The sequence below is a fragment of the Dasypus novemcinctus genome, chromosome 7, assembly GCF_030445035.2.
Source record: "Dasypus novemcinctus isolate mDasNov1 chromosome 7, mDasNov1.1.hap2, whole genome shotgun sequence".
Taxonomy (NCBI): Eukaryota; Metazoa; Chordata; class Mammalia; order Cingulata; family Dasypodidae; genus Dasypus; species Dasypus novemcinctus.
Window position 1 is genome coordinate 18,926,496 of NC_080679.1, and position 23,431 is coordinate 18,949,926.

At 43.4% G+C, this 23,431-nt stretch overlaps 1 protein-coding gene across 13 annotated transcripts in view; it reads left to right on the forward strand.

Moving 5' to 3' along the window:
* The window catches only part of DOCK10 (dedicator of cytokinesis 10), a 281,603-nt gene that overhangs the window by 164,396 nt on the left and 93,776 nt on the right, over positions 1-23,431 (forward strand). For all 13 annotated transcript variants that reach the window (XM_071216098.1, XM_058300030.2, XM_058300032.1 and 10 more), the window contains exons 5-9: positions 4,566-4,638; positions 4,979-5,101; positions 5,365-5,499; positions 21,819-22,002; positions 23,261-23,346. In XM_071216098.1, the coding sequence (XP_071072199.1) occupies positions 4,566-4,638; positions 4,979-5,101; positions 5,365-5,499; positions 21,819-22,002; positions 23,261-23,346 (601 nt within the window). The remainder of the gene's footprint in view (positions 1-4,565; positions 4,639-4,978; positions 5,102-5,364; positions 5,500-21,818; positions 22,003-23,260; positions 23,347-23,431) is intronic.

A 23,431-nucleotide genomic window follows, 5' to 3' on the forward strand; every position in this document is an offset into this window, starting at 1 on the left:
GTGAGGATCCCAAAGCTTCTTATATTCTAAACAATGCTCTTAGCAGAAGAGTTTTAAAGGCTGGGAGGGGTGGCATGGGTGGGGTGGAGGGTATATGGGAACCTCATATTTTTTGAATGTAACATTTAAAAGAAAAGAAGAAGAAGAAAGAAAAAAAGGCTATACTGTGGGAAGGGGAGAGACTGGGGCAGATGGGAATCCCTTATATTTTTTATGTAACATTTATGTAATCTAAAGCTTCTTTAAAAATAAAATAGTAATAATAATAATTACTAAAAAATAATAAAATCTATAGGTAGAGGTGCTATTCTTTTCATGACCTTTGAAAGAGGGCAGTCATTACATCACAGCCCTGCAGCTATCTCAGTGGTGGACATTAGTCTTTAAGAGCTGGGGCCATGCCTCCCCCTGGGTGAGTGGGAACAGGAGTGGAAGGAAAGAGACCTGTCTTTACATCACTGACCTTACTCCTACCGTTTCTTCTCACTCCCTGTGCCCCAGCTCTAAGGGCTTTCTCCTCCTGAATGCCTTGGGTACCTCTACCCTGGCTGTTCCTTCTGTCAGAACGCTTTTCCCCCAGGTCATCACAAAGCTGGCTCCTTCCCATTCTTAAGTGATACACCCCCAAAGAGGCCATCCCCGAGCATCGTTTCTAAGCTAGATGCCCTAGCTTCTGCCACCCCTATCTGGATCACTCTTTTCCCTTCCCCTCTTTCTTCACAGCCATATCGTCTGAATTATTTTTTTAGCACCTTAGGCAAACTTTAAAAGGAAAGTTTAAAGTAGATTTTATTTTATCTAAGAGTTTGGAGAAGTTGTCAGTTGTGATGTATTATAATATAGAGGAATATCTAAAGGTTAAATATAAGTTTTTTAAAAATTCTTTCAGCATTTGTATGATGTGCTCTTCTCTCATTTCTAAATCATGTGTTCTTCAAAACTATCGGAAAAATGTTGAGAAAGTCTTACCATTTTCCTAGAGGATATATATATTTGTACACTCTGATTATCACTAATATAAAAAAGAAAAGAATCTGTTCAGGAGACATGTCATTTTTGGTCATCTTTTTAATAATTTTTGTCAACACTTTTTAATAAGTTTTCCTGAAATTTTATCATGTAAATTTTCAAACATACAAAAAATTTGAAAGACTTGTACAGTGAGCATCTATATTCCTACCAACTAGAATGTGCCATTTACATTTTGCTGTATTTATTTTATCACATATCTGCCTATTCATCCATCCTTCCAGCCATCCATCATCCATCTTATTTTGTGATCATTTCAAGGGAGTTTTAAAACATCTGCTTCTCTAAACACTTCCAAATACCCACGATTAACTAGAGATATGTATGGTTACAGGTTTTTTTTTCTTTTGAAGTGAAATTTACATACAAGGAAATCCACAAATCTTAATAGAGCCATTCTTCACACTTTTTGACCATGCGTGCACTTATACAACCCAAGCCCCTTTTGAGAAACAGAACAGTCCCAACACTCCAGAGAGTTAGCTCATGCCCCTTCCTCAATCCTACTTCCCTCTCTTTAGAGAGACAAACAGTCTCTAAAAAAACAGATTTTTTTTACCATAAAGTGGTATTACTTGTTCTAGAACATTCATAACAATGGAATCATGCCATCTGTAGTTTTTTGCTTCCAGAGTCTTTCACTCTGTATGTTTTAAATGACACCCCTGCATGTGCATGTGTCATCACCAGCTCCTTCTCCTTTCTCAGTAGTATTCCTTTGTGTGGCTCTCCCATGGTTTGTTTAGGTATTCTCCTGTTGATAGACATTCCTTAAGCATTTTAAACGGAGTTGTAGATAAGTCACTTTAAATCCATGGGCATTTGTGAAATTTGGACATAATTTATTTCTACTTCTCAACTAGGAGGTTTGTGAAAAACCCTCATAAGTAACTAGCCTTACACATTGGCATTCATGAAATCCTACTTTGTTCCCTTGCTTCTCTACTTTTATACCATCACTAGTTTGAAAGTCTCTTCCTTCTCTCTCTTTTTTTGTAAGTATCTTGCAGAAATCAACATTAATGCAGAACGTGGCCTTTAACGTGATCCATAGTTCTGGAGAACAAATGCCTATAAAATTATTCTTTTGTCAAAAAGAGAAGGAAGGACAAGCCATGCTACAAAAAGCAGATAGAATAAATAGTTCAGAAACAAACATCAAGGTCAAAGGGAGACTGATGGGAGAGGACTAGCATAGGGCCACTCATGAGCCAAAAGTTCATATCCCATGTTCAAGTTTATCTCTGTTGTCTCTTTCTCAGTTTTCCCTACTCATTTTCTTATCTTTCACTGGAGAGTCTCCTTCTAATGGAAGTGGAGGGGGAATCAGGATCCTCTGGAAGAGAAAAGTAGCAGCAATCTTACCTATCATGTTTATTAAAGATGGTTTGAATTAACCCTCCCTAAATACAAGAATTACCAGTTTGAAATAAGGCTTCCATTCCCACCTCATCCATTGTGTACATAAGCAAGTAAGAGGTCTGGGATTAAGTTTTCTTCTCTGTAACAAGAAACTTTAATTAATTTAAATTTATAAAATAAAGGTACAATAATAAAATGCTTTCTTTTTCACCAATTTTATATATGTTCTTCAGCTAAACAGTTGCCAAAATACCTTCCAAAAACAAAATTTCTAAATTATACCATTTTATATTATTTCACTTCCTTAATATTCTTGTTCATCTTGCCTACATTGATTTAATCAACAAATAGATATTGAGTATCTATAGCACTAGGAAAGGAAAAATCTGGGTGAAATAGAGATGGGAATTCATCAGGGTCCTTGACTTTAGGAAATAGTTAATCCGATGAAGGGCTAAGCCAGGGACCCTAATTACAGACTCGGGTGATCAGAAGAGACTTGTAAACTTTGTATAGGTTCATGCATCTGTAAGTCTGGCAAGTTCAGGATACCTTATTGGAAATGGTGATTGGAGAAAACAAGCTCTTGTCAGGGATGGAGAATGTGTTTCTGATCTCAGATTTTCCATATTGTAGCAGTGAGGACTGTGTTCTCCGTGTGCCCTAACTTTCCCTGCTGCAAACTGGGAAGGGGCATTTTCTTGTCTTTCTGAGGAGAGGTAAAAGAATATTTGGAAACCACTCCAAGCACCCTATGTGAAGGCACGATATTACAGTTTTATGCAGACTGACAAATAAAGAATCCTTGGTTATTCACCTTCCTGTCTGCAATACCATCAACAGCAGAAAGGGTTGTGATGGGAATACAGAATGTGGCTTTGGTATTTTTTGCCACTAGTCTGATTCTGTGGTTGTTTCTACATAATACAAATCATCCTAAAGGAAAAAATGTTCCGTGAAATTTCTACATGTAGGATTTTATCTTGTAAAGGGAATACCAAGTAGCTGGGTACCAAAGAATGCCTGATCCTGGGGGTACCATTGGTTTCCATTCGATGGTTCTTTCTGAGGTAGAACCGTGTCAAGGAAAATTTACTTCCAACTTATTTTACCATGTGTAGAACCAGTTGCACATTTTGCGGCTCTGGGTGGGTCAGTGATGCTATGACTAAGACAGGTGTTTCCATTCTCCTGTGGAAATGCACAAAGTGAAACCCAGCTGCCCTGTGTCACTTTGGTGCAGCCTTGAGAGGCAGGTGGTGAGGGAGCGGCACAGCCCAGTGGCTTGAGCACTGGCTGGTTCTCAGGAACATGGTTTTCCAGGCTGAGACTCTTCAAGTGACACCCTGTATGCCACCTTAAAAGTGAAACAAAGTAATGAAAATATCACCACCTGATGTTCCACTTCAAAATGTTGACAAAGGAAATCATAAACTGCCAAACTTTGAACGGTCCTGTTTGCCTTCCTCTAATTCAAGGAAATGTTTGTACATCTATGCAAACAGTAACTACGTGGTTTAAAATAGAGATTTATTTACTGGACATAAGATATAATGGTGTAGGTAAAAGTTAATACTCTCAAAGGAAAGTAGCACAAAATTATATTAATTTATAAAAATATAGAAATTCACAAGAAAGCCAACATAGGAAAGCGGACTTGGCCCAATGGATGGGGCATCCACCTACCACACGGGAGGTCCACGGTTCAAACCCCGGGTCTCCTTGACCCGTGTGCAACTGGCCCATGCTCAGTGCTGATGCGCACAAGGAGTGCCCTGCCACACAGGGGTGCCCCCGCATAGGGGAGCCCCATGCGCAAAGAGTGTGCCCCATAAGGAGAGCCGCCCAGTGCGAAAAAAATTGCACCCTGCCCACGAATGGTGCCGCACACACGAAGAGCTGACACAGTAAGATGATGCAACAAAAAGAAATACAGATTCCCAGTGCCACTGATAAGGATAGAAGTGGTCACAGAAGAACACACAGCGAATGGACACAGAGAGCAGACAACTGGGGGTGGGGGTGGGGGTGGGGGAGAGAAATAAATAAAAAATAAATCTTTAAAAAAAAAGAAAGCCAACAAATAGCTGTTACCCATGGAATAGCTGAAAATGAAAACAGTGCCTTAAATGATGAATCAGAGCCCTTTGTTCTTTCTTTTTTAAAAATATCAGGGCAGAATACAAACCAGAGAAACTTCCTTCACATTCCTTTGAGGTTGACCATGAAGATGCTGATAAGGATGAAGTAAGTAAATTGTTGAAAGTTAAATGTTTACAACATGAAGAAGAGATTGCCTGCTTCCCACGTACAAGGTCCCAGGTTCAACTCCTGGCACCCCCTAAAAAAAAAAAGTGAGGAAAATTTGTTCACACCAGAGTGTTTCTCATTCAGACCGTTTTCCATAAGCTGCACTAACTGTTGTGTCAGGGCTTTTAGTTAAAATGAATATTTATTTTGAAATTGAACATGACAGTTGAAAATGAGTCAACGAGAGAAAAAGGAAGCTCATTTTTAAGTGCAGCGTCTAAGGGTCTGGGATGAACACAAAAAAAATGCTGTGATGCTAATGATGCCTTTTGTACAGGATACCACTTCCCACTCATCTTCCAAGGGCGGTGGCGGAGCAGGAGGAACCGGAGTTTTCAAGTCTGGCTGGCTCTACAAGGGGAATTTTAACAGCACTGTGAACAATACCGTTACTGTCCGGGTAAGGAGACCTCAGGCCTCATCTTCATTTCTGACCTCTTTCTTGATACACCCTCCTTTGGTCACAGCACAGAAGAAAGCCATTTGCCATTTGCATTGAGTTTCTATTTCATGTACTATTTTCTTTATGAGGAAGTAGAAGGCTCTTCTCTAGATCTGTTTTCCAGAAACAAAGCACTCCTGAAGGAATTAGAAAAATTCTAATTTCCATGAATAATAGTATGCTGCAATTTGAGCTACCTTTCTGTATTTTCCTTTATTTAGTCCTTCAAAAAGCGCTACTTCCAGCTGACCCAGTTGCCAGATAACTCCTACATCATGAATTTTTACAAAGATGAAAAAATATCCAAAGAACCCAAAGGCTGCATCTTTTTGGATTCTTGTACAGGTGTGGTGCAGGTGAGTAGAAATCCCTTGTCCCCCTTGGATTTTATCATCAAAAGGTGTGTTTATCCATTCATCAGTCATTTATCCAACAAATATTTATGGAGCATCTACTATGAGCCAAGAACTGTTCTAGGCTCTAGGCATCTAGGCATCTAGGGATGCAATAGAGAATAAGGCAGCTTAGATTCCTGCTTTCATGGAACTTACTTTCCAGCAGAAGAAGAGAAACAGGAAAGAAGTAAAGAAGTAAATAGAATGGAATCAGTTGGCGAAATTTGCAATTAAAAAATGAACAGAGTAATGAAAGGAGGAGAGTTGAATGGTGAGGTTGGAAAGGAATATTGACACTTGAGAAGTGAGAAAAGCATTTTTGAGGGGAGAGCATTTCGTCTAAAGCCTGAAGAATAAGCAGGGGCAGCAAGAGCAAGTCTCATTTCAAGAAGAGATAGAAGAGCCCCTAGGTGGTTGCAGTATGGAGAGGGGAGAGTAGAAGGAGATGGGGATGGAAAAGTTTTTAGAGGCCAGAGTTAGGAGTTTGATTTCTGTTTTAAGTGCACTGAGAAGAAATTAGAGGGTTTTATGTATGGAAGTAGCTTGACCAGACAAAAATATTTTAAAGGATAACTCTAGTACATGTGTGGGGAATAGATTGTGTAGGAAGAGAAAGACCAGTTGAGAGATTGTTACATAATCTGCAAGAAACATAAAAGAGGCTGGGATTACTGCAGTAGCAGTGGAGGAAGGAACACCAACAAAACTCCATTTCTTCTATTTTATCATATTTTGACTGTGAATATTCTCCTCAAAAATGTGCATGTGTTACACATGATTTAACTCTAATCCCTTCACTTAATCTTTTCTGCATGGGAAGTGTATTGAATTAATATATCTTGTGACGGGCTGCTCGCGCCCTGAGGGGTCGGGGGTCAGCGGGGGTAGACGGAGGGGCTGGCACGGCCGACGATGATGCTCTAAGACCCAGGCGAGGAGTGGGCCAGAGCGGGGCTTCTAAGGCGTGGGAGGACGCGTGGTAAGGAGAGACCACGGAGACAGTCTGGAGTGCAGAGCGAGTCTAATTTATTACGGAAGTGCAGGGGTTTATATAGAGAATGAGGGGGGCGGGGGTAGAGCAGGAGGAGTGATGGTTACGGGGAGGCTGGGGGTTGGCAGAGACTCGTGGGCAGACTTGTGGTCTTGTGTCGTTAGCTGTTACTAGGGAAGTGGGCAGATTTTAGGTTAGGATACAACATTTGCCCCTTTTTCTTTTTTGAGAAGGTAGGGGGGGTAAGTGGTAAGTGAGGGGTTTGCTGGAGTGTGTATTTATGGACGTGTGTAGGCTATATTGGCCGCTAACAGGGGGCGGGTGGCAGGCAAAGCAGAACAGACCAGCTGTGCTACACATGAGTGGTGGGCTGCGCACTTCCCCCACTAGGTGCGGCTACGCTTGCCATTCAAACCTGGGCCTGCCCCGCCCCCTGCCCGGCCTGGGAGGGAGAGCGAGGTTGGTAGCTAAGATGGGGAACGCACAGACTGGGGGAGCAATGGAATGCGTTGCGGGGTTCTTGGTTGAGTAGTCTTTGATTTCTTCTTGGGGCGGGCTAAACAGGGCTTGTTGGAGGAGCTGCCTTCAGTGGCGAGCTGATGGTACTGGATGCGCACGAAGGACGTGAGGATTGCGTTGGTTTGGTCCTTGGCGAGCTGGATGATTTTCTTGACAGCCCAGGGCCCTATGGTAAGAGCTAGGAAAATTATTATTAGCGGGCCTAGGAGAGGGAGGAGGTATGGGAGGAGGGTATGGAAGACTCCGGAAAAATAGCGGCTTCACGCTCTTTTTGGCGCCGCTCTAGTCCTTCTCGGACCTTTCTTAAGTTGTCCTCGGCAAGGCCAGTAGAATTGGCGTATATACAGCACTCTTCTCCAAGGGCAGCACAAAGGCCTCCCTCTTTGAAGAGGAGAAGGTCAAGGCCCCAGCGGTTTTGGAGAACTACTTCAGAAAGGGAATTGAGAGAGTTTTTAAGATGGGAGATAGCGACTTGGAGGTGGGAGATATCACTGTCGACAGCTTGCCTGAGGGAGGAAAGGGAAGAGGATTGTGTGGCAAGGGCGGCGATTCCCGTGCCGGCCCCGGCGAGACCTAGAAGGGTAGCAACTGTGAGGATGGTGAAGGGTTCTCTCTTCTGGAGGTGAGCAGGGAGTTTTTGACTCTGAAGGGCGGAGAAGAACTCTTCGTCACTGTGAAAAAGGACTCGAGGGGCTAGGAGAATGAGTAGACAGGTTTCATTTGTGGCATTGAGGGTGGCGACGTTGAGGCAGGGGGTTAATCCCGTGGAGGTACAAAGCCATTGGGAGGTGTTATGAGGAATTAAGAATTTGGCGGAAGCGTTGGGAGAGGAGTAATTGGAGCAGACATCGAGGAGGGGATGGGAACCTTGGCGAGAGTGAACACAGCGCCCTGTGGAGGAAACAGATTGGAAGGTTAAGGGGACAAAGGAGGTGTTCCAGTTGCATCCGGTGGGGGAATTTTCAGAGGATTCGCTGAAGGTGAGGTTTGTGGCGACGGGCTCATATAGAGGAAGGGAGGGGGAGAGACAAAGCCAGCAACTTGCAGTGAGGTTGGGGTGGGAGGAGTTTAGAGAGGTGTATGTGGCTCTGATTAGGTTAATGAGGGGGCTGGAGTACTGAGTGGGGGGTAAGCGAGGCTTGGGGTAGTGGGAGCTAAGGGGGGCAGTTGTGAGAGAGGTACCGGGCGAAGGAGAGGGCGAGGCAGAGCGGGGCGGAGAGGGAGGCTGAGCCTGTGGAGGATTGAGAACTTGATTTGGGCCTACTGGGGTGGAATGAGCGGGAATTGGCTTCTTTTTTATAATGATAAAGGCGCCATAGTCGTATCCGGTGGCAAATAAGTGGACTCCCCACGTGCGGCCAGACAGCCGGACATCGTTTGAGGGATTTTTGACCGTGAGGGTTATGCTGTCCCAGCCCTTAGTCTCAGTCAAGATGAGGTACGGGTCTTTGTTGAGGGCGCCAGACCACCCATAGGCTATGGTTTCGCATCCCCAGGAGGGGCAGTAATAGTCTGTAGGGTTATGGCATCCTCTGGCGGAGGATGGGCAGATGTAGAAGCCTGAGACAGAGGGGCTGCGCCCTCCCCACTCGCTAGCGGCGGGTGAGCCCATACATGGTTTATAGGAAGGGCTAGAGGACGGGCTCTTAATGAGTCCAGTGAGGTTACAGAGATTTGTTGTAAAGGAAGGGGCGGAGGCAGTTACGTTCGCGAGGAGAAGCTTTTCCTGCTGCCAAAGGGAGAGAGTCCAATTAAAAGTCTGATGGAGTGGGTTGGAGAAGGCAGGCTGGAGAAGAGGAAGGAGAAGGAGAAGGACTGGATATAGACGAGCTTCAGTCTTTTGCTCTATCGGTGCTGTCATCTCGGGGGGCAGACGAAGAGGGGGTGCTCAGTGGTGGACTGTTGCTTGATAGCGCGGGCGCAGCGTTCTCTGGCTGTGACGATGAGGGCTGGAACTTGATCACTGCAAAAGGTGCGATGTTGTCCAGCGCGGGCGGCGTAGGGTGTTTGTCAGATGGTGGCACGAGGGGGTCAGTGGCCGGTCGGATGCAACGCGCAGGAATCCACAATGGTTGAGGCTCAGAATCTGGAAAGACACAAGCAAATCCTCGCCCTTGGGCAAGGAGGGGGGCTGGCTCTTGCTAGCGGTTAGTGAGGGGGTCCTTCCAGTGCATGAGGGGAACTTGGGAGGGCTGCCACATGGGACTCCAGTGCTTATGAGTGGGGGAAAGGCCTTCTTTGTCAAAGGAGAGGAGATTATGGTGTATAAGGCAGGCAGTGATGATGTCAGCTGGTGACTTGTGAGGAGAGGTGGCTTGCTCTTTTTGGATGAGCAGCTTGAGGTGCTGGTTGGTTCTTTCTACAACACCCTGTCCTTGGGGGTTGTAAGGGAGGCCAAAATGGTGTTTGATATTATAGAGTTGCAAAAAGGCGGCAAAGGCGGAGCTACGGTATGCTGGTCCATTGTCTGTTTTTAGGTCCCAGGGGACTCCCATGAAGAGGATGGCCTGTCGAAGGGCTTTGATGGCGTGTTTGGCGGTTTCTCCGGTTTGCGGTATGGCAAAGCACATATGTGAGAAGGTGTCCACTGCTACATGCAAGAATTTTAGGCGCCCGAAAGAATTAACATGGGTGACATCTAGTTGCCATCTGGAGTTTGGGCGAAGGCCTCGAGGGTTAGCTCCTTGGGGTTGAAGTGGTCCAAGAGGGAGCAGAGGCGCGCATGTACGGCAGGAACGCACCAAGTGTTTGCAGGTTTCTATAGGTAAGTCTGGGAAAAGTTTGCGAATGGAACGGGCGGAGAAATGGAACTGTGAATGAAGTAATTTTGCTTGGTTGATGAGGTTTCCGAGCCGTGATTCATTGACTAGTCCTTCGTGATAATTTACACGTGAGAGCGCGGCGCAACATGCGGAGGAGACAGCTTGGTCTGCCATGTCATTACCACGGGCGAGAGGTCCAGGTAAGCTAGAGTGACTTCAAATGTGAGCGATGAACCAGGGCGACCGTCTGGACTCTAGTTGACGCTGTAGAAATTGGAGCGCTCTGTCAGTAGCGGTGTCTGTTGGAAAGAAGGTGGCCAACGGCAGAGCATGGCACACTTGCATAGTGTAGAGACTATCTGTGAATATGTTGAGTGGTTGGTTAGGGTAGGTGTGCAAAGCAGTGGCGACTGCGAGGAGCTCTCTTACCTGAACAGAGAATGCGTTTGCGAACACAAGAGTTCGCGGCTCAGGTGATCCTGAGATGTAAATGACAGCTGGGTATGAGGTCTTGGAAGCTTCGGTGAAAGCCGTCACGGCAAACGGAATGGGCTTGCGGGCTGGCAGCGGATGGAACGGGGAGGAGAGTGCGAGCTGTGAAAGGCCTTGAAGTAGTCGATGGTGAGGATAATGATTGTCAAAGGAGCCTCGGAATGTTTCTACAAGTATTTGCATATCTTCATTGTGCATGAGTAAGTTGGTGGTGGCCTTGGCATCAAAAGGCCAGATAATTGTAGAAGGAGGAACTCCATAGGTATGCACGCAAAGTCCCACAAGATCGGAAGCGAGGGTGATCCATGCCCTCGTGAAAGGGCAAATTTTTGGAAGCTTGCTTTTGGAGGTATGTAGGTAAAGCAACGGAGTTTAAAGGTTGCCGAGGGTTTGCTGAGCGGCAGTCACGGGCCCAGTGAAATCTTTTTCGGCATCGCGGGCACGGGGTAGAAGGTCCTCTTGCGCGGCCTTGAGGACGAGATACAGGCGGCAGACGAGGCGCTTGGTTTGTTGGTGGTTGAGGACAGTCACGGGCGAAGTGACCTGTCTCTCCACATCGGAAGCATCCGGACGAGACTGCCATAGCTGATGCAAAGGCATTGGCTAATGTTTTGGCCTATGGGTCTATTTCGCGGCATGCAAGAACCCAGTCATGGATGGCTTTGTCTCGCATAGTTGAGATGATTTGGCAGCAGGCTTCAAGGCTGCCCTCTATGATGAGGTCTTTTGCAAGGGCAAGTTGGGCTTCTTCCCTGTGAACTTTATGTTGACAGGCTTCAAGAACGCGGGCCACAAAGGTGGCAAAGTCCTCATCTTTGCCCTGAGTGAGTTGGGTGATTTTAGTAGGACGCGTAGTGGAAACATTTCGGTAAGCTTGCAAGGCGATAGTTTTCAGTCGTTGCCAGAATCCTGGGTCGACATTGCGGTACAGCGCTGGATCGACAAAGGTGCCGGTACCGGTGTAGGCATCCGGATGGTCATTAATGCCTGTGCGAGCGTTGTTGGCCATTTGCCTTTCTGCTTCGGCTTGGAAGTGTGCTCTCCATTCAATGAATTGGCCTGGTGTAAGAATGGCTCGGGCTAAGGAGATCCAGTCATATGGGAGGACGAGTTGGGCTCCTAGTTCTTCTAACAGCTGTTGTGCATAAGGGCTGCCAACTCCATCTTCTTTAACGGCTTTTCGAAGCGTTTTCATTTTGTCATTGGTAAATGGGAACCATTCTTGTGGGCGCGCTGCAGTGGGCACCGGATTTAAGGGAAAGAGGTGCGTAGTTGGCTGGACGAGAACACAAGGATGTTGGGGCGTCCAGGAATTCGTGGCCTGCCATGAAGTTGCATAAGATGGCGGTGGTTGGCAACATGGCGGCTTTCCTGCCGGCGTGTGCTGAGATGGTGGCGGTTGGTTTTCCAGTTTATAACAAGATGGCGGCGGCCCCTCTTCCGGTCTACACCAAGATGGCGGAGGCCTATCTTCCGGTCTACACCAAGATGGCGGCGGCCTCTCTTCCTGTTTATACCAAGATGGAGGTGGCCCCTCTTCCGGTCTACACCAAGATGGCGGCAGCCTCTCTTCCTGTCTATACCAAGATGGCGGCGGCCTCTCTTCCTGTCTATACCAAGATGGTGGCGGCTTCTCTTCCGGTCTACACCAAGATGGCGGCGTGGCAGGAAGAGGCGGGTAGAGAGAGGCCGACTCTTTACCGGAAGGCTCATGCTTCCCTTTTTCGGGTGAGGAAGAAGGCGGAAGTTCGCCATCTTGAGGATTTGTGGGTGGGGACTCCCCGTCTTCGGGTGGAGAAGAGGGGGGAAGTTCGCCATTTTGAGGCGGTGGAAGAGGGTGACGCTCAAGATCGGCATTGAGCTGCTCGGATAAGGACTCGGTATCTGAGTTGGGAGTGTTTTCGTCATCAGGGTCACAGTCAAGCGGCCGCGCAGCAGTCCCGGCGGAAATTTGGTAAGCGTCCTTTGGGGCTGGCGCACCAAGGAGGCAGGCGCGGATGGCCATGAGGGTGGGCAGGAGGCCGGGGGGAAACGACTTGCCATCATGCTCCATAGAGGAGGTGACGCGATCAATGAGACGCGAGTAAGTGTCTGGGCTCCAAAGGTGGCAGGTGGCTAGCCACGGATTAAAGGGCAACAGAAGGTCCCAGTACTTTTGGAGCTGTCGCAAGGAGACTTTAACTTGGTTCGTATCAAGTAAGGCAGCTAGTGCCCTAACTTGGGGTGCCTGACGGGAGGATAGGCACCCGCCCATGACCTTCGCCTGGGGCCGGTAACGAGGGGTCCTTACCTTAGAAGCGCGGTGACTGAAGAGACGAGGGGCAGCAACGGGCGGGAACCGGACACCGCAGGGGGTCCCTGTTCGGGCGCCAGATGACGGGCTGCTCACTCCCTGAGGGGTCGGGGGTCAGCGGGGGTAGACGGAGGGGCTGGCACGGCCGACGATGATGCTCTAAGACCCAGGCGAGGAGTGGGCCAGAGCGGGGCTTCTAAGGCGTGGGAGGACGCGTGGTAAGGAGAGACCACGGAGACAGTCTGGAGTGCAGAGCAAGTCTAATTTATTACCGAAGTGCAGGGGTTTATATAGAGAATGAGGGGGGCGGGGGTAGAGCAGGAGGAGTGATGGTTACGGGGCGGCTGGGGGTTGGCAGAGACTCGTGGGCGGACTTGTGGTCTTGTGTCGTTAGCTGTTACTAGGGAAGTGGGCAGATTTTAGGTTAGGATACAACAATCTTGGTCTCCTCAGTTATGTCTGTGACATCTCCAGTGACTGAATGTAAAAATTAAGACTGATAATTCCCATAGGATCTAATATATATAAAAGCTCAAAGGAATGCCAGGTAAAAATAGGCACAATTTTGGCACCAGAAATGTTAAGGAGGAACTTTTGGAAAATATTTTCATAAGTTATAACTTGATATTAGGAAGCACAATCTAACCCCCCTTACTTTAAGATTTACCACATTGAAGAACAGAGTAGCCCATGTTGACATTGGATAATTAAATTTTGCATTGCCTATATACATGGTGCAAAACAGTCGAATGAATTTTTTTTTTAATAAACTCTCCTTAAGAGTTTAACTATTCCCCTAGGTGTTCTTGTACTAGGTAGTCATAGACTAACATTGCTTAAAAATCCTTCTGTACTGAATTCTGTTTGCTTCTCATGAACCAATACTGCATATCACACCAAAATATCACATTCACTCCTAGTGAAATATGTGGTCACTTCTTGGCCACTGACTCAGCACTAACTACCATCTGAATAAATTCCACTTTTTGAACATATATCAAAGATACTTTTTTCAAATGTACAGTAATATTATTGTGATTAATAAATACAAGTTTATTTAGTTTACATTCACCATATTATTTAGTTAGTAATTATATTAATTATATAATATATTATATATTATATTAATTAGTAATTAGTAATTCCCAAAAATACAGAATCTGTGAAATCTTTTGATGTCCAATAGAAGTCCTCATATTCACAGACCAGGGGATGCTACATTCTCTCAAATGAGTGTAACAGTAAGTGTGAGAAACACTTTACCAGAGCTATTTTATCAGGCTACGTTTAGATAATTTTCCTTATGGAATTTCTTATGTAAGTACTACTTTCGACTTTCAGGCTTGCCCCCCACCCCCAAAAAAAATCTCCAGTTGTTCTTCTCAGTCTGCCCACGCCCAAGTCTAAGGTCTCCAAGAATAAAACTCCTAAAAAGGAACAAAGATAGTTCCTCCAAACGCTTTCTTTAGAGGTGCTAATTAGACTTAGCCTAAACTAACAATGAAATAACTTTCCGTTAGTGAAAACCCTGTCATCTCCATATCTCAAAACAATTTACTCCTGAGAATTGTTTCCATTTGCCAAAGGCTGCCAATGCAAAATACCAGAAATGGCTTGGCTTTTATAGTGGGAATTTCTTAGGTAGAAGCTGACAGTTCTGAGCCGTGAAAATGTCCAAATCAAGGCATCACTGAAGATGCTGTCTCACCAAAGGCTGGCTGCGGCGATCCTGGAGTCCTGTCATGTGGCAGGGCATAAGTGCGGCCCATCTCTGCTGAGGTCTCTCTGCCTTCCACTTAAGGCTCACTTTCTCCCCAAGCTCAGCTGTGAACCATCAGGCACGTGACTCATCTCTACACTCTCCTCTGAGACTTACTGCTTCAGCTTTGGGCTGCTTCAGCTTTGGATTGCTCCGCTGGTTCTAGTCTCTGGCTTCTCTCTCAGCCTCTGGGAGTTTCTCTGTCTTTCTGAGGCTACAGCCAAATCCCGGTGTCCTTTCTCATATGGCAGGATAAAATGGCAGCTCTTCCACTCCCCTCTACTCAGATTATACAGGACTCCAGTAAAAGATTAATACCCAGCCGGGGTCTTGGAATCTCATCAAAGGCCCTTAACTGAAGCGATCTAATAAAAATGATCTAGTCAAAGGACCCTTAACTGAATCTAACCAAAGGGTTCCCTCCACAATGGGTTTATAGGCACAGGAATGGGTTTGCTTTAAGAACAGGATTTTCTGGAGTCCACAAAAGACTCAGACCAGGACAAGAATCTTCACAGCATGATGTGATACTATCATTCATCAGGATATTAATATTTCTATTTATAAAATAATAGAAGCTCCTGTAAGAACAAAGAGGAAATCCAAATAGAATCTGAAGATTAAATGCACAATTAGACTTTTGGTCTACTTGCCCTTTTTTTTCCACTAGCACTGAGTCTCCAGAACTTTGGAATAAATGTCAGTATATTTAGTTGGCATAGTGCCTCATAGTAATATTAACTGGCATTTATTGAGTGCTTATCATGTGTCTGATGCTCTTCCAAGCCCTTTTCCATGTATTAACATGTGTCAATCCTCAAAATAACCTGATGAAATAAGAACTGTTTATCATCTCCATTTCACAGATAAGGAAAGTGAGGCAGGAAGAGAAAAAGTAACACATAACTACTAAGTGACAGCTGCGACCTGAATCAAAGCAGTCTGTTTCCAGACCTTGAACCAAGACCTCTACATATGCTGTCTGGTGTCTCAAAGGTGTTCAATAAACATTTTTTAATAAAATACTAATATTATCAGAGAAAAAAGAACAGGGTAGAACACATAAGAAACTGATCATCTCAGAATGGCATTATTCTAGACAGTTTTACCCATGAAAGGACAGACAATTAGGACAAAATTATCTGGTGAATCTGTATCATTCTCCGAACTTCAAAAGAAAAATGCCTAAATCTCTATTTTATGTTGACTTTCTAGATCTTGTGTCTGAGCCCAGATATTTAGGAACAATTTTCCCAGAAACAATATTTATACAAAATATTTCACAATGCATGCAGCCTTCATGATTAAAAGAAAAAGATTAACCTATGCAATGATCAGTCAAAAAGAATTGAAATTCATGTGTTGGCAGAAATGCCCTTTGTGGCAGAAAGTGAATCCTTAAAGGCAGCAGATACTCTTCTAACCCATTATGCACAAAAACAACCAAATCATTTCCAAGAACTGCTCTGAGACAGCTGAGATTGGTCCAAAAGTCTTGATTACTGATCATGATTTATCCAGAGCCCATTTGCAGTTAACTAATTTACTTTTAAGGCTGGGCAGTGAGGATGGCAGCCTGAATTCTGTCCAGGATTAGGCTCCTGTTGGAAAGGTGATAAATTTTATGCTTCCACCATTCTCAGTGACTTACATCGTCACTGGGAATGGTGTCATGCAGAATCAACTGGCTTGGCTCCCTCTATCTGACATAAGGCATTCCATCCAAAACCAAGCAGCAAAGGGCAAAACAAACATAGTAACATCCTCTCTAAATTGCCATGATTTCAATTTCTTCTTGATTCTGAACGAACTGGATTTTATCAATGTCTTTAAGTCAAAGAACATCTGGAAATAATTAGATGTGCCAGCATCTAATGGATGTGATAATTCTTAAATTATTTGATTTGTGAAATTTTGATTTGGTTCCACTGTGTAACTACGTTGTCTAACTCTATGTCACCCCATCTAAGATCCACTGGTGTTCTAAGTCTAAAGTCACAGCTTAGTATAGGGGTTTAGAGCATATGCTCCAGGGCCACAATGCTTGGCTTGGTTCCTATACCACTGCTCACCAGCTGTATAACCTGCATTGTCTTATTTGATCTCCTTAAGCTTCACTTTCTTTACCTGCAAAATGGAAATAACAGTAGTACCAGTATCACAAAACCAAGGGAGGGTTCCTTAACCTCAGCCCTATTGACATCTGGGGCCAGATAATTCTTTGTTGCAGGGGGCTTGTCCTGTTCTAGCAGCATCTCTGCCTCTACCCACTAGATGACAGTAGCACCCCTCCCCCAGTCGTGGCATCCAAAAATGTCTCCAGGCATTGCCAGATTCACCTAATGGGTAAAAACCCCTCCAGTTGAGAACCACTCAACTTGTAAGTCACATAGCTCAAAGGATGCACTCCATAAATGTTACCTTTTGATTTTTAGGTAACAGCCAGGGACATTAAATTTATCATGTACTTATACATGTTTCTTCCAAGATGGCCTTTCCTTCAAGGCAAGAATTCCACCAATTCCTGTGTTTAATTTCAGAAAAGACAGTGCTTTTCCCTTTTTCTTTCTTTCTTTATTTTATTTTATTTTTTTTTTTTGAGTAATCAGGGGGAGGGGATTGAACCTAGGACCTCGAATGTGAAAAGCCGGCGCTCAAGCACTGAGCCACATCAGCTCCCAGATACAGGGCTTCCAACATTTTCAAGTCCTCGATCTTCAAACTATTGTCCTTATTATTAAATGTGACATGGACCACTGCAGCTGAGAGAGGCAGAATAATTCTGCAGACCTCATTTTGGATGTCTTACTTTCAAAACATTTGGTTTTTTCTATGGTAATGAAATAGCTATCCTGTCCTTACACTTGTATAAAAATGGAAGTAGTTGAGTGTTGAGCAATCTCACTTCAAATTTTACAAGCCTCCAGCTCATTTTAGGTGAGGACTGTTCCTGGCCGCAGGCTTCCTGCAGCAGTTCCTTTTCTTACCATCAAGCTACACAACCTGCTGCCAGCTGAGATGACGTCTCAGGCTAACACTAGGGGCTCTCGGATAGTAGGACGCAGTACAGAGTTTCCTCTGGTCTCTTAGGCCTAGCCGATTTCTGGATGGTTCATCTGCTAAAATCTGGAATCCTTCCAGAAAGTAATAACACTATACTTTAAAAGGAAAGAATTAATTAAGTGTTGTGAGCACTCTACTAGAAATAAAAGATAACTGCGTTTTAATGCAGATGCCAACTTTCCATATGGAAAGGGCAATAAGGATCTTAATGGAGGGTAGAGACAGTTTTCTATTGTTGGTCACAAAGAAGACTCCTTGGCCTTAGAAACATGAACTAAAGCTTTAGCAAAAGGGTAAAGATCAATAGCTACTTTTTATGGACATTGAGCTGAAAAACTTAAATGTCTTCTTTTCTACTTATACTGCAAAGCTTGCTCCAGAAAATGAGTCTTCATATTTTTAGGAAGTATTATTACAGTTTTTTGTAATATATAGTTTGCAGAGATACAGTTTAATATGTAACTTCTTTCTTCCTCACAGCATCAGAGAACTTATTGCTGGATACACAACTTAGTTGACTAATCTAACCTTTTTTCACTTTAAGAATCTCATCTTCTCTTGAACTGTGTTGTTGTATTGGGTACAAAGAGCACTAGTTTGAGGGAAATAGATGAAAATTTGGGAATTAGAAAGGAGAATAAGATTACTTCTTGACTACCATTTTAATGACTTAACTACATATCAAGATTTTTTAAATGTCCCATTGACTTTCTATTTTTGTCTTTTCTTTTTGCTGTTCTGTGTGTCATTATCATCGAGATTACCAAGAGTGAGGTGGAAAACTGCTCAAGTATCTTAATCTTCCCCAAGGGAGGGTTCTCCACACTGCAGGCTGTTCTATTTCTCTCAAAATAGAAAAAGACAATTTAATAAGTTGGAAATAGAATTTGTATTCCATTTATAAGTGGAGAAGCAAGGGCTTTTTGAGAAGAAAGGGCTTATTATACTTTGCTAATTTTTAAAGAAACATTTTTTATAGAATTGCTGACGTTGGCACCCATATTCAAATCATTTGAAGTGCAGAATGCAATTTAGAAAATCAGTGTTTTGTTTGTATTTTGTAATGTTCTATTTTAAAATTTTAATACTTTTTATGATCCGTGTTTGAAAGCAGATGCATCTCAATCTATTTTTCATTTGGATCCAATATAAATATTTTCCATAGCTTTGCATCTCCCTGCTCGCATGATTTACAGAATCAAGTTAGTCAAGCAGTTTTTCCATTTGTCTGTTCTCAAGAGCCCTGAGATTTGCTTGCATTTTGCTATATTTGGTTACTTAACAATACCCTACCAAAGCTATGCCCTGAACTCGGCATTTCTGATTCATTTTATGGTGTCCATTCTTGTTCTTATCTACTGGAGGAAATAGTACTTTAATAGGAAATTTGCCTGTTCTCCAACCATCTTGTCTTTGCCACCAGAGCCTCTGTATCATTGCAGAAAACAGGCAGTTTTATGGGGCTGTGAGGGAGGACATGTCATCTATGAACTTCCATTCTTAGGCAAGCCTCTTAAATCTTTGCTTTTCACGCTCAAGTTTGGGGCTACTGCCTTTGTGGCTACCCCTCACACTGCCCTGCAGCCAGAATGATCTTCTCTATATACAATTCTGACCGTTTACTAGTTCAAATTGTCCTATTACATGTTCTCATAAAGCCTCATACTTCTGCTTCAAAAAATTTATACAAACTTTAAGTCCATTTATTTTCCAACTTTATCTTTTTGTGAATAGTTGATTAATGCCCGTATGCTCTACCAGGGTACAAGCACCACAGGTCAGGGAAACTGTGTCTTTTCTTGTCTGGCATAGACAGCTGTTTTATGAATGAATAATATCACTTCCTTAAGCACTTAGGATAAAAAGCTAGTGTCTGCCCTTACAAGGCTTTTGGATTAATGAAAGCACCAGACCTGTGAGTGAGTTTCTACCATGCAAGGAAATAAATAATACTTAACATAACATAATGGTATAGACAGAAACAAAGTAGTCACCCTCGGAGGAGTCTAAAAAGTGATTTGAGCTGGAAGTTCCATGGTGAGAAATGGTTAGCCTTTTAGCTCATTCATCTTTCTCCCTCAATCTGATTTTGACTCTTGCTTAGGGTTCAGCATGTTACCTCACCCTCTATTCTCATGCATTTAGAGAAACCATAGCTCCCCCAGTCTCGGCTACCTCTTTAGTGTGTGTTTGTACCAGGGAGGTAGAAGAGAGGGCCCAATGACAGCGGGGAACAGCACTCACTGAGCATCTTCTGTGTACCTGGCTCTCTGCAGTGCACAGGTCATCTCACAGGGTAGGATTAAGAGCGCAAATGTTGAAGTACAAAACTACTTGCTAGCCATGTAATCCCAGGCACATTTTAAATCATCTCTCCAAGCCTCAATATCACCCTATGTTAAAGGGAATAATAATATCATGTGTTAAGGAATTTAAATAAAATAAGGACTGTGGAATACTTAGCACAGTGCAAGGTGTATGGATGGCAAGTGTTTAGTAAGTGTCTTCTTTGTAGTACTCATCATGCCGTTATGGAAGCTGAAAGGAACAAACTATTTTGGGACAGTCTGAGAGCATCCCCAAAAAGAGGACAATGCCTGGAGGACATTAAAAATCTTTTTCTTTTTGCTACTAAAAAATAGCAATCCTGTTCTCAAACAGAATTTTGCATGTTGATAATTAGCCACATGCTTCACTATGGTGACATACTCATTCTGTGGCTCTTCTTCTCTTTGTATTTTACTTAGCATAGTTATCCTGAGTGTGAGACTTAGCATTATTACACTTATGGGTGCTCTAAAGGCTTGAGAACAGTGTGGGAAAAATTGTTCATGTGCATCAGAGTCACCTGGGAGAGAATTAAAGACAGAATAATGGAATGAATTCAGTAATCCTCACACCCACCCCAGATTACACAATGATAGTTTGTATCACTGAAGGAAAGTTTCCACTTTGAATTTACATTCTAACCTCATGGCAGGAATATATAAATTTCTCTAATAAGTTGCTCTTATGTTTCTCTGATTTTAACTATGCTTCCTCAGTCTTTAACTGACTCATTCCTTCTTATCGATTCAGATTTTAACTTAGATGTCACTTTCTATAAAAAGTTTGCTTTGACCACCCCATCTGAAGTAATTACTTGCCACATCAGTCCATTTCACCTCTGCACAGCCGGGAATATTTGTTTTCTACCTGCTTGTTTGTTGATTCCTTCCATCATTCATTCATTCACCTCTTCCCTGCTAGAATCCCAGTTCACCAAGAATAAGAACTATTCTGTTCCATTCACAAAAATTATAGTATGCTAGGCACTGTTATTGAACCCTCTTCTGTGTTGGCCCTGTTACAGGATACAGTGTTGACAAAAACTGACCATGCCCTCCAGCTGGCAGCCTTGGGGGAGATGTTAAAAGGAACAAACAAAAATGAATAAGCATGTCGATCCAAACTGTCATAAATGCCCTGGAGGGCACTTGTGACACCCAGGAGCACTTGTGACAAAGAAATTTATCCTAGACTAGGGAACAGGGGAAGGACTTCCTGAGGAAGTAACATACCAGTTGAGATCTGAAGTCACCCAAGTGTTTGTGGGGCAGGCATCATGTTCCGTGTGTGTTCAAGTGTAGCGTTTGCAAGGTGGGGAGTCGGGAGGTCAAGGTCCCGAAGGGTCCAGAGGTTGGTGGAGAAGCCAGAGCCAGAGAAAGACTTTGGATGTCATTGGATATGGATGTTATTTAAAGCCCATGGAGTGGAAGATATCCTCTGAAGGGGAAAGAGGGGTCTAGGGCAGAGCCAGGGTTACAATAAGATGTTAAGAAGGAAGAGCCAACAAAGGAGACTGATGAGGTATAAAGAAACCAGAATAGAGTGTAGTCACGGAAACCAGAGAAAGATGGGTTTCAAGAAGCAGGAAGTGGCCACAGTGTTAATTCTGCTGAAAACTCAAGTGGATAAGAAGAGAGAACTATCCCTTAGACAGTAGGCAGCATAGAGGCCGTTAGTAATCTTGACCAGTGCTGCCTCTGGGGTGTGATGGGAGCAGAAGCTCAAGTAGAGTGAATCACAGAAAGAACTCAAGGGGAGAAAGTAAAGGCAGCAACTAAAAGCAGTTACTTGAAGAAGTTCAATGTCCATTCACACATAAATAAGATGAATTTTTGAGCCAACACCCCCATCAAATCAACAAAAATAAAAATAAAACATCACTTAGTACAAAAAAAAAACTTTGCAAGAAACCGAGCAAAATGATTCATACTCATGTACGATTTTGTCCTGTTTGAGAAGGTCTCTATGTTACCTGCGTGCCACCCAAGTTTATGCTCTAAGACTGATCGTCTGGAGTGCCATAGGCAAATGATTCAAATGTTGTTTTGGTTTTGTTTGTTTTTTATACCACAGAATAACAGACTAAGGAAATTTGCCTTTGAGTTGAAAATGAATGACCTGACTTATTTTGTGCTGGCAGCCGAAACAGAGTCAGATATGGATGAATGGATCCACACCCTCAACCGCATCCTGCAAATCAGTCCTGAGGGGACACTGCAGGGGAGGAGGAGCACAGAGCTGGCCGATCTCAGGCTGGGTGAGAGCACAAGCACCCGCCTCCCTTCCTTTGCCAAGTGTGGGCTCCGCCTTTTGGGTCATTGAAGCTCCTAATAACAGTGGTAGCCTCCAATGTCTAGCGTATTCATCCCTGAGGTCTTTACTCCAGGAAATCGCCCCTAACACTGACTGGTTGAGGGTCACCACAGCCAGGTATGAATTGTTAGTGATCAGAGGCTGTTACCCCACAAACGATGTTGTACATTATTTGTCAGCGGCATCAAAAATGTCCCCATGTCTAGTGGAATATTACCTTTTAGGGAGTATTTTACATTTTATAGCCTTTCATTCAATTTAATAAGTGAAACTTATATTCTGTAAGTCAAATATGCATCACTCCTCTATAGTTAAAGGCCATCTTCATTTATACTTTTTGAACATATTGAGATCACATTATATGTGAAGTGTCCAAAGATTATGTGTAATAGTAGCAATTTTTGTAGGATAAAAAATTTCATTTCTGCCCAGCCTAATTACTTTGTAAGATTCTAATTCATTTTAGGCCAGGAGAAGACAGCAAGAGGGAGAAAAAGAAGGGTGAAAAAAAGGTTAGAAGAACAAGTCTGTAGCTTTATGGAAGACAGTTTACCACAAACAGAGTTATTCACCTACCCTAAAAAAAAACTGTTTTAAAACATTTTGCACAGATTCATGGTAATTTAGAAAACCACAGTCTTTTAAGTTCTTGTAGTCTAATTATCATATGCTATGAAAAGAGTCATGGAACAATAAAGGAGAAAACTACCATTTATTTTAGCACAACTATGAATAACATAGTAAGTGTTTTACAGTCATAACTTATTCATTAATCATCAAATGCAATATTAATTTTTCACAGTGTCTGAGAGGGAATAAGTGACTGGAGGAAGAGTGTGGATTTTTAAATTGATGACCCAAGAGCCAGAATTCCTGAAAATACATATATATTTAAGAAAAATTTAATACGCATTGATGAAGTAAATCAAGACAACCCCATGTAGTATTGTAAGGATCCAAAGTTCTTTTGGACAGAGGATGGTGTCAGGGAAAGAACCACAAAAATGATCATCAAGAGGTTTAATTTCCAGGCCCAGGTCTCCTAACAATATGGAATGCTGAAATCAGGATAAAACAAGGGCATCACTCATCAGTGTCTGTCCTAGCTCATGGGTCTAACGTAGTTTTGATATGTCATAGACTAGGAAAATGTGTGTCTCATGAGTATTATTTAATAACCTGTCTTGGTGTATCTTTTCAAGACTCGCTGGATAATTCTATAACTTGTGAATGCACACCAGAGGAAACAGATTCTTCAGAGAACAGTCTACACCCAGACTTCACAAAAGTAATTAACTTGACGTTTTACTATGCAAATAAATTTGAGTACTTATTAGCTGCTACTGTCACAGAAGAGGTGCAAGGTTTCCTTG